Here is a 12131-nt window from a genome sequence, read left to right as displayed (position 1 = left end):
TAGCAGAGACAAAATGTCGCAGATATGTGACCAAGGTCTGGTTGGCTCTCTCCACCAACCCATTCGTCTCGGGATGATATGCCGAAGAGAGATTCAACTCGATACTGAGAAGGCGACAAAGCTCTCTCCAGAACCGAGACGCAAACTGGGGACCCCGATCACTGACAATTTTGTCTGGCATACCGTGAAGACGGAAGAGGTGTTTAACAAACAATGCTGCCAAGGCCCGTGCAGAAGGTAGCCGGGGAAGCGGCACCAAATGCACCATTTTAGAAAAATGGTCGGTGATAACCCAAATGACAGTACAGCCACGTGACTTGGGCAAACCCACCACAAAGTCCATCCCGACCATCTCCCAGGGCCTGTCTGCCACCGGCAGAGGGTATAACAACCCAGCTGGCCGTTGACGGAGAGACTTATTTTTGGCACAAGAGACACATGCCCGAACGTAGTCTCTAACGTCACGAACCATATGTGGCCACCAATACATTCTCGCCAACAACTCAGATGTCCTCTTTGCCCCAAAGTGTCCACCCACTCTGGACGAATGAGCCCACGAGAGAACCTCCGGACGCAAATTGATGGGGACAAAAGTCTTGCCCGGAGGCACAGACTCAAGCGAAACCGGAGCTACGGTTCTCAGACTCTCTGAAGGGACAATGAGCCGAGGCTCGTTCCTCCTCCTCCTCAGTTGACACCAGGGAGCGAGAGAGAGCGTCAGCACGAATGTTCTTCTCCCCGGCGAGATAATGTAGAGTGAAGTGGAACCGGGAGAAAAACAAGGACCATCTGGCCTGACGAGAATTCAGCCGCTGGGCTGTCTGTAAATAGACCAAATTCTTGTGGTCCGTGAAGACTTGGAATGGGAACCGAGCACCCTCCAAGAGATGTCTCCATTCCGAAAAGGCCAACTTCATTGCCAGCAATTCCCTATCCCCGATGGAGTAATTTCTCTCCGCTGGTGAGAAGGTTTTTGAGAAGAAGAAGCATGGATGCTTCCGACCTTGAGCATCCTTTTGATAGAGGACTGCTCCTGCACCAACGGAAGAGGCATCCACCTCCATTAGGAATGGCTTATCCACATCGGGACGATGTAAGATGGGAGCGCTAGCAAAGTGGGACTTAATAGAAGTGAAGGCCTTGGAGACCTCTTCGGACCACGATTTAGGATTCGCTCCCTTCTTGGTGAGGGATACCAAGGGAGCTACCAGGGTTGAGAAGTGGGGGATGAACTGACGATAGTAATTTATGAACCCCATAAAGCGCTGCACCGCTTTCAGAGAATGGGGTTCCTGCCAGTCCTTCACTGCCTGTAGTTTGGCAGGATCCATAGCCAATCCCTGGGCCGAGATGATGTAGCCCAGGAAAGGTAAAGACTCCTGCTCAAACATACACTTCTCCAATTTGGCATAGAGGAAGTTTGCCCGTAGGAGGTCGAAGACTTTGCAAACATCTCTCCGGTGGGAGTCAATATCTGGAGAGTAGATAAGAATATCATCCAGATAGACTACGACCGAGGTGGAAAGCATATCCCGGAAGATATCGTTCACAAAGTCTTGGAAAACGGCTGGGGCATTACAGAGCCCGAAGGGCATCACCAGATATTCATAGTGCCCATCCCTGGTGTTAAAGGCCGTCTTCCATTCGTCCCCCTCACGGATGCGAATCAGGTTGTAAGCACCCCGCAAATCTAATTTGGTAAATACCCTTGCTCCCCGAAGTCTATCGAATAACTCAGATATCAAGGGCAAAGGATACTTATTCTTAACGGTGATGGCGTTAAGACCCCTGTAGTCTATGCATGGGCGCAATTCCCCATTCTTCTTCTGCACGAAGAAGAACCCTGCCCCAGCAGGTGACACTGACTTCCTAATGAATCCTCTTGCCAGATTTTCCTGGATGTACTGTGACATTGCCTCCATCTCCGGGAGAGATAGCGGATAAACTCGACCCCGGGGAGGCTCAGCACCAGGCAAGAGATCAATAGGACAGTCATAGGGGCGATGAGGCGGAAGGACCTTCGCCGCCTTTTTGGAGAACACGTCTGCATAAGACCAATACTGCTTGGGGAGAGAGGATAGATCTGCGGATACCTCAGTAGTAGCAACCTGAACGCACTCCCTCTGACACCTACCCCCACAAGATTCACCCCAACCCAGAATTCTGCCTGAGGACCACTCGATATGAGGAGAGTGGTACCGTAGCCAAGGTATTCCCAACAGGACCTCATCAATTCCTTCCGGAATGACGAGCAGAGAAATTATCTCCTGATGAGATGGCGACATGGACAGAGTAAAAGGGATGTTCTGGTGTGTTATCTGTGAGGGCAATGTCGACCCATTCACCACTCGCACCGTTACTGGTTGAGCAAGCATAACCAGGGGTATTGCGTGACGTTGGGCAAAGGCAGAAGACATAAAATTGCCCTCCGCCCCAGAATCCACGCAGAGCTCTACCGAGTGGGAGAATGAGCCAATAGTAATTGTCCCCTTAAAGGACAACTTAGAGGCAAACGTCGCCGTGTCTAGTGTACCTCCACCTACTACCACTAGATGCTGACGTTTCCTCGACCGCTGAGGACATCTGGTGGCTAGGTGTCCTGACTGCTGGCAAACATGACAGACCCTGAGTGCACAAGCGGTCCGGGACTTAGATCCTGCTTGTGACACTTCCCTGGCCTCATGTGACTCAGGAACCAGGACCGGAAATTCCAGAGGTTTGGCGAAAGTAGGAGCCAGCCGAAACCTCTGCCTACACTGGGCTCGCTCTAACCTCCGCTCGTTAAAACGGAGGTCAATTCGAGTGGAGACAGTTATTAACTCCTCCAGTGTGGCAGGAATCTCCCTAGTGGCCAGAGCGTCCTTTACGTGGTCAGCCAAGCCCCTCCAAAATATGGGGATAAGAGCTTTATCCGACCAATCCAGCTCAGATGCTAAGGTGCGGAATTGGACGGCAAAGTGACTGACCAAGGACTCACCCTGAGTTAATGCCAGCAATTGGAGCGCAGTATCATGGGTGACTTGAGGTCCTAAAAAGACCTGTTTCAGAGCGCTCAGAAACAGCGGAGCACTCTGCACCACATGATCGCCACGCTCCCACAGCGGCGTAGCCCATTCCAACGCCCTGTCCGACAATAGAGACAGAATAAATCCCACCTTAGCCCGCTCTGTGGGAAAACGTGTAGCCAGGAGCTCGAGGTGAATAGAGCACTGACTCACAAATCCCCTACAAAACTTGCTGTCACCAGAAAATTTTCCTGGCAGCGGGAGGCGAGATAATGTCGGAACAGGGGTGGCAATGGACATAGTAGCTGCAGCCACGCTGGCAGCCTGTACAGCTACTGCAGTAACATCCACAGCTGAGGTCGCGCTCTCGAGAGCCGCCAACCTACCCTCCAGCTGCTGGATATGCCGCAGAGATTGCTGTTTGTCTGTCATCACTAGCCAGACCCTGGCGCTAGTGTAATGTTAGGACTGGCGGAACGCACCAAGAGAGATGATATAGATGCGTTCGCAGTCCGGGGTCCACCGTGCAGGTGCTTCTAGGAAATGACAGACAATATGGCGGTATTCAAAAGTATACACGCGTGGGTTAAACCTCACCCAGCGTGAAGAAAGCGATCCTGTTGCGTCACAGGACCGTGGTACCGCACATAGAGCGTGAGCAAGTGGTCAGCGAACTAAACCCCAACAGGGATTGTAGTCCGATTAGACCCTTGCTGGCACTACACCGCTACTGGGTGTGAAAGGAATAATATAATTAAGGCACCGAAGTGCGAACTGTGCCGTGCTGGCAGGCACCACTAAGCACCCAGACGTGGGTCAGGAAGCGCACACTGGCGCGTGGCACCGCACTGGCGGTCACAGCAGTAGACGCTGACACGTGTGTGACACGTTGAGTGATAAGTCGGGCACTAGATAGCAGCCATACTCCATACGCGAACAATCATACAATAGGGTAGGGGTATTTAAAGAACGACTTGCACTCACAACAAACACACGTATTAAATTGTACACTAGCGCATGGCCGTGCGGTCATGCGCAGTTTATATAGTTGCAGGACAGGAAGCGGCCACAGAAACTTTGCCCTTCCAAGACCTGCCAAGAGGACCAATAGAATGCGCTGCAGAGTCTGAGCACATGACCCTCGATCTCCAACGGGAGATCTTGCCCTGGGCATGCTCAGTGTGCGCAGACAAGGACTTAGTCCCAGAGAAGTCCACTCGCTGCTGACCAGTATAGGCTTTACAGGCAGAAGCTGGAGAAGCAGCAGTAACTCTTCTCACAGAGTCAGACTGAGCGAGACGCTGGGATCGACGTCCCTGCTGAGCAGGCTCCACTGCGGCTGGAGGAGAATGGGAGACCGCAGCAGAGACGGATCGAGATTCCCCCTGTGCAGCAGAGGAAACTCGACTCCTAACAGTGGCAGCATGATGCTATGGGGGTGTTTTTTAGCTGCAGGGACAGGATAACTGATTGCCATTAAAGGAAACATGAATGCGGCCAAGTACTGAGATATTCTGGATGAAAACCTCTTCCAGAGGGCTCTGGACATCAGACTTAGCCGAAAGTTCACCTTCCAACCCGACAATGACCCTAAGCACACAGCTACAATAACAAAGGAGTGGCTTTAGAACAACTCTGTGACCATTCTTGACAGGCCCATCCAGAGTCCTGACCTAAACCCAATTGAGCATCTCTGGGGAGACCTGAAAATGGCTGTTCATCATCCCACCTGACGGAACTGGAGAGGATCTGCAAGGAAGAATTGCAGAGGATCCCCAAATCCAGGTTTGAAAAACTAGTTGCATCATTCCCAAGAAGACTCATGGCTGTACTAGCTCAAATGGGTACTTCTACTCAATACTGAGCAAAGGGACTGAATACTTATGACCATGTGATATTTCAGTTATTCTTTTTTAATAAAGTAGCAAAAATTTCAACATTTGTTTTTTTCAGTTAAGATGGAGTACAGAGTGTACATTAATGAGGAAAAAATGAACTTTTTTGACTTTATCAAATGGCTGCAATGATACAAAGAGTGAAAAATGTAATGGGTCTAAATACTTTCCGTACCCACTGTATGTGTATATACGGTATATAATACATATACTGCTGTGCTTCTGCTCTTGTTCTTGACATAGGATAGAATTATGTCCTACATACAGTACAGACGAAAAGTTTGGACACCCCTTCTCATTTAAATATTTTAAATATTTTTCTGTATTTTCATGACTATGAAAATAGTACATTCACACTGAAGGCATCAAAACTATGAATTAACACATATGGAATTATATACTTAACAAAAATAGTGGGAAACAATTGAAATTATGTCTTATATTCTAGGTTCTTCAAAGTAGCCACCATTTGCTTTGATGACTGCTTTGCACACTCTTGGCATTCTCTTGATGAGCTTCAAGAGGTAGTCACCGGGAATGGTTTTCACTTCACAGGTGTGCCCTGTCAGGTTTAATAAGTGGGATTTCTTGCCTTATAAATGGGGTTGGGACCATCAGTTGTGTTGTGCAGAAGTCCAGTGGATACACAGCAGATAGTCCTACTGAATAGACTGTTAGAATTTGTTTTATGGCAAGAAGAGAGCAGCTAAGTAAAGAAAAACGAGTGGCCATTACTTTAAGAAATGAAGGTCAGTCAGTCCGAAAAATTGGGAAAACTTTGAAAGTGTCCCCAAGTGCAGTAGCAAAAACCATCAAGTGCTACAAAGAAACTGGCTCACATGAGGACCGCCCCAGGAAAGGAAGACCAAGAGTCAACTCTGCTACTGAGGATAAGTTTATCCGAGTCACCAGCCTCAGAAATCGCAGGTTAACAGCAGCTCAGATTAGAGACCAGGTCAATGCCACCCAGAGTTCTAGCAGCAGACACATCTCTACAACAACTGTTAAGAGGAGACTTTGTGCAGCAGGCATTCATGGTAAAATAGCTGATAGGAAACCACTGCTAAGGACAGGCAACAAGCAGCAGAGACTTGTTTGGGCTAAAGAACACAAGGAATGGACATTAGACCAATGGAAATCTGTGCTTTGGTCTGATGAGTCCAAATTTGAGATCTTTTGTTCCAACCACCGTGTCTTTGTGCGACGCAGAAAAGGTGAACGGATGGACTCTACATGCCTGGTTCCCACCGTGAAGCAGGGAGGAAGAGGTGTGATGGTGTGGGGTTGCTTTGCTGGTGACACTGTTGGGGATTTATTCAAAAATTGAAGGCATACTGAACCAGCATGGCTACCACAGCATCTTGCAGTGGCATGCTATTCCATCCGGTTTGCGTTTAGTTGGACCATCATTTATTTTTCAACAGGACAATGACCCCAAACACACCTCCAGGCTGTGTAAGGGCTATTTGACCAAGAAGGAGAGTGATGGGGTGCTATGCCATATGACCTGGCCTCCACAGTCACCAGACCTGAACCCAATCGAGATGGTTTGGGGTGAGCTGGACCGCAGAGTGAAAGCAAAAGGGCCAACAAGTGCTAAGCATCTCTGGGAACTCCTTCAAGATTGTTGAAAGACCATTCCCGGTGACTACCTCTTGAAGCTCATCAAGAGAATGCCAAGAGTGTGCAAAGCAGTCATCAAAGCAAAAGGTGGCTACTTTGAAGAAGTTAGGAAATAAGAAATAATTTCAGTTGTTTCACACTTTTTTGTTAAGTATATAATTCCACATGTGTTGATCCATAGGTTCGATGCCTTCAGTGTGAATGTACAATTTTCATAGTCATGAAAATACTGAAAAATCTTTAAATGAGAAGGTGTGTCCAAACTTTTGGTCTGTACTGTATATATATATATATATATATATATATATATATATATATATATATATATAGTTTTGGGGCCCTCCTTGTCCCAGGTCCCTGCTGTTGCTTTTCTAGTTTTAGTGTTCATCACAGGATGGCTGACTACTTATCCCAACAGATAAGCCAAACCCCTTTTTTATCTTTGTGAATTTAGCTATTGACATGAGAGTCAGCTGCCCCCCTCACGCAATGCTGAGGACACATTCTGTAACTGGAAATTCTGTCCTATGTCAAGAACAAGACTAGAATCTCAGCTGCAGGTACCGCAGTGGCTTTAGGAGGATTTGGACAACAGCATAACACTATATTAGCAAGTTACATAATCTCAAGTTGCTTTAAGGCTTATGAGGGGCCTTTCTAGAATATAAGCAACCTTTATGCCTTGCTGATTGCCTAAATGGTTACACCGCTTGTAATGTGTACAGAATAATTTATGATGTCATCTAATGACTGCAGCTCAATATCTAACTTCTTCTTTTCTGTATCCTTTTGCAGATCTTTTTTTTTCAACGTCTTACATATTGCCCGAAACGTATCTACATACAGAAAATAAGGTTAATAACCTTTTCACTGAATAATTAGGTCAATTTGATCATGGAAACTCTTTCCCAGGATTCGCTGTTAGAATGTCAAATCTGTTTTAATTACTATAGTCCTCGAAGAAGACCAAAACTGCTTGATTGCAAACATACATGCTGTTCGGTATGTCTACAGCAGATGAGGGCCAGTCAGAAAGACCTTAGATGCCCTTGGTGCCGAGGTGTTACAAGGCTACCCCCTGGATATTCTGTATCACAATTGCCTGATGACCCAGATGTTGTTGCAGTCATTGCAATCCCTCATACATCAGAAAACACCCCGGTCTTCATTAAATTGCCAAGCAACGGATGTTACATGTGGCCACTTCCTGTTACCAAAGAAAGAGCTTTGTTGCCTGGTGATATAGGCTGCAGATTACTACCGGGAAGTCAGCAAAAACCAGTCACTGTAGTGACTGTGCCTATGGAACAACAACCACTCCAAGGTGCAATGACCCATGACATCGAAGAGGAGGAACACGAGAGAAGAGGAGTTGTTAAAAGTTCTACATGGTCTGGAGTTTGCACTGTCATATTAGTTGCATGTGTTTTGGTCTTCCTACTTGGAATTGTCCTTCATAATATGTCTTGCATTTCAAAGCGATTCACTGTGATTTCATGTGGCTGAAATGGGTCCTGTGGATTTTCTTTGTACATGTTTGGCAAAATATAGAAGCAAATGTACACAGCAGCCTTGTAAACATAAGAAATCTCAACTGTCCAAGGGTGGGAACTTGAAAGCCTCCGTAATTTTGGAAGACCCATGAGAGTGCTGTGTGGACACTCTCCTACAGTGCGGTTAGAACTAATGAAGATTGCATGCAGTCATCATTCTTTCACAGGACTTGCGTGGTACATTCGACTATAGGATAGTAAGATGACTTGACTCTAGCTCATTGTACTCTGGCCATACTCACCAGACTGACCCAGTATTTTTTTCTTGATGAAGAATTTAAAATGAATAGAAGCAGGAATATGAGATGAAAGCAGTTGGGTTTTAGAAGATCATGAAACTCTAAAGTTTTTTTTTTATCAGACAAGTTCTTTAGTACTTCAATAACCTGTATCTGCATACCTCTCAGGTCCTAGACTTTACATGGCTCTCGTATGAAGATAGCATTTTGCTTACTCATTCTTTAAACTGATTGTTTTAGAGTCTGTCAATATCATGTATTTTTTAGGTGCCTACAAAGCAGGTGATACTGAATGTTCATTATCATTAAGTGCAATGTGCAAACAGTTACATTTTGCAGGCTTAGGTCACAGAATTGTATTATGGTGGTGCACATGAAAACACATGGATGCAAAAATACCCATCACTGTGCAATAACTAAGCCCTGTTATTATTGGTGTATCAGAGTAATGTGAATTAAAAAAATGTTTTACATAAAGTAATGGCTAAACTGTAACTACCAATTTCTTTCTTACATTTACCAAATTGTCCCTCCACAAAGCTGCAATATTATAATTTTTATATATGTCATGGGACATCTTTGACCTAGAGAACTAGAGATGCCATGGCTTGTATATTTAAACATGGCATGCACTGCTGGAAGCTCGCTAAGACATTTGATGGGTTCCAAGTTAAGTTTGTAAATTGTATGAGAGAATGATAGACTAGTCTGGTTTCTGAAAAAAAAGTTAGATAAACATAGATTAAAATACAAGATCCAATTCTTAAAAAATCTTTGCTCTAATATCCACAGGATGCTGCATCAGAAGATGTACAAAAATATATATTTTTTGCGCTTGATGAAATGGGTTCATCCGACTATTATGTTTATGAGTCATTTTGCAAATGAGATTCATTGCGTTGTATTGTTATTGTGGATGACATTAAAGGATATTTCATTGACTTTTTAAGCTTTACCTTTTAATTGTAATATTTTATGCTCATTTTATATGCCGTATATTACAGTTCATATTTGGCAATGTTAAAGGGAACCTGTCACCCCGAAAATCCGGGGTGAGGTAAGCCCACCGGCATCAGGGGCTTATCTACAGCATTCTGTAATGCTGTAGATAAGCCCCCGATGTAACCTGAAAAGGGAGAAAAAGACGTTAGATTATACTTACCCAGGGGCGGTCCCGCTGCTGGTCAGGTCGGATGGGCGTCTCCGGTCCGCTGCGGCGCCTCCTATCTTCTTTCCATGACGTCCTCTTCTGATCTTCAGCCACGGCTCCGGCGCAGGCGTACTTTGCTCTGCCCTGTTGAGGGCAGACAAAGTACTGCAGTGCGCAGGCGCCGGGCCTCTGACCTTTCCGGCGCCTGCGCACTGCAGTACTATCCTCTGCCCTCAAGAGGGCAGAGCAAAGTACGCCTGCGCCGGAGCCGTGGCTGAAGATCAGAAGAGGACGTCATGGAAAGAAGATAGGAGGCGCCGCAGCGGACCGGACATGCCCATCTGACCGGACCAGCAGCGGGACCGCCCCTGGGTGAGTATAATATAACGTCTTTTTCTCCCTTTTCAGGTTACATCGGGGGCTTATCTACAGCATTACAGAATGCTGTAGATAAGCCCCTGATGCCGGTGGGCTTACCTCACCCCGGATTTTCGGGGTGACAGGTTCCCTTTAAGCAGTTAGAATAACTGTTTTTGTTTATAATTATATGTACTTTTATGTTTTTGCACATGGGCTGCCTTTTTTTTTATAGTTTAATGAATCATATTCTATCCAATATATTCTGTTGCTTGGTAAATTACATGTGGGATTACATAGAACAATTTCTTTGTATGGACTAGATCAGGAGTACAGAGAATCATGTATTTTACAATAAAGGTTGCTAATGATCCTATAGAAATCATAACAATGGGATTTTTTTAATTATATTTATTTTCATTTGTTAATTCTGATTATTTTGAAAGTATACATTAAACCAGAATAGATAAATTCTCTGAGTGGCTTAACTTTTTATATGATTTATATGGAATACCATCTTCAATGTGGTAGAAATAATAAAGTTTAAAACAAAATAAAACCATTACACCATATGAAACTTCACAAACATTTTTTTGGGGGAGATCATATGGGAAGTCCCTAGCTTTGGACCGCCTTTATTGGCCATGGTGATGAGCTGGTTGTAAAAACTCTTCTTGGCATACCTTGACCTGCCTGCAGTATCAACTGCTAGAGAAATGTATTCCACCTGAGAGAGGGATTCCTGCTTTTCCTAATGTGTGTAGGACACAGAGAAGCAGCAGAACTAAGGTTGACAATATACAACAGTATTGAGCTGTGTGACTGTGAATCCTGCCTGCAGTATCAACTGCTAGAGAAATGTATTCCATCTGAGAGAAGAATTCCTGCTTTTCCTATTGTGTGTAGGACACAGAGAAGCAACAGCACTAAGGTTGACAATATACAACAGTATTGAGCTCTGTGACTGTGAATCCAGCACTGAAAGTAAGATAAATCACTTGCTAAAAGATGCAGTATGATTTGTGTGTCTGTATCACTGCTCCTCTATCCTCCTCTCCCCTCTCTCTATTAATTTATTAGGCTCTGAAATCTGACAATGTGTTGAGCTGGCAATTAATTTTGTTGTGACCAACACATATTTCAGATGATTTTCAGAATAAGTAATGTTTTTAGGAGGTGGGGGATGACAAGTATTTTCTAATATTTACCATTGGTTTATGAAAATTTTGTTGAAATAATTAAAAAAACATGATAAAATGTCTGGATTGATACTACTTCTTGGACTGTGAGTTTGAAATAAACAGCTTTTCTTTTCTAAGACCATGTGTGAATGGGATGTCAAAAGTATGAATGCTGTGGTTAATAACTGGCTGAAGCTCATGACAAATGTCATATGGGCTCACTAGGTGAGGTGGATCCTCGAAGTCCAAGGTTCAGGTGGGCACACAGGCCACAGTGCAGCAGGTGGGTATTGCATGTAGTAAACAGGTAGCAGAGTTACTGGAAGCATCAGTGAGACTGCAGACAGGTAGCAAAGTTACTGGAAGCTGCAGGAAAACCAGAGTCATTTGGCAGACCTCAGACAGGCAACAGAGTTATGGGAAGCTATAGGCACATACAGTGGGTACGGAAAGTATTTAGATCCCTTTAAAAATTCCATGGCAGACAATATGATCAGTGATAACAAAAATTCCCAAAAAAATTGACAAATCTCCGGGCCCGGATGGGATACACCCCCGAGTACTGCAGGAATTTATTACAGTCATTGATAGACCATTATTTTTAATCTTTAAAGACTCCATAATAACAGGGTCTGTACCACAGGACTAGCGTATAGCAAATGTGGTGCCAATATTCAAAAAGGGGACAAAAATTGAACTTGGAAATTATAGGCCAGTAAGCTTAACCTCTACTGTGAGTAAAATCCTGGAGGGTATTCTAAGGGATGCTATACTGGAGAATCTGAAGAGGAATAACCTCAATATCATCATGGGTTTACTAGAGACCGTTCCTGTCAGACTAATTTGATCAATTTCTATGAAGAGGTAGGTTCCGGACTGGACCAAGGGAACGCAGTGGACGTAGTATGTATGGACTTTTCAAAAGCCTTTAATACGGTGTCACACAAAAGGTTGATACATAAAAAGAGAATACTGGGGATAGGGGAAAATATGTGTTAGTGGGTTAAGAGCTGGCTCAGGAATAGGAAACAAAGGGTGGTTATTAATGGAGCACACTCGGACTGGGTCGCGGTGAGCAGTGGGGTACCACAGGGGTCAGTATTGGTCCCTCTTCTTTTTAACATACCG

The 12131-nt window shown here is 44.9% G+C and overlaps 1 protein-coding gene across 2 annotated transcripts in view; it reads left to right on the top strand.

Moving 5' to 3' along the window:
* Positions 1–9376, top strand: part of RNF152 (ring finger protein 152) — a 50258-nt gene extending 40882 nt beyond the window's left edge. For both annotated transcript variants that reach the window (XM_069730621.1, XM_069730622.1), the window contains exon 2: positions 7319–9376. In XM_069730621.1, the coding sequence (XP_069586722.1) occupies positions 7418–8029 (612 nt within the window). In that variant the 5' untranslated portion in view covers positions 7319–7417 and the 3' untranslated portion in view covers positions 8030–9376. The remainder of the gene's footprint in view (positions 1–7318) is intronic.
* Positions 9377–12131: the final 2755 nt, after the last annotated feature.

Source organism: Ranitomeya imitator, chromosome 6 (genome assembly GCF_032444005.1).
Source record: "Ranitomeya imitator isolate aRanImi1 chromosome 6, aRanImi1.pri, whole genome shotgun sequence".
NCBI lineage: Eukaryota > Metazoa > Chordata > Amphibia > Anura > Dendrobatidae > Ranitomeya > Ranitomeya imitator.
The sequence above is the reverse complement of the archived record's forward strand: the minus strand, read 5'-3'. Positions and strand labels throughout refer to the sequence as shown.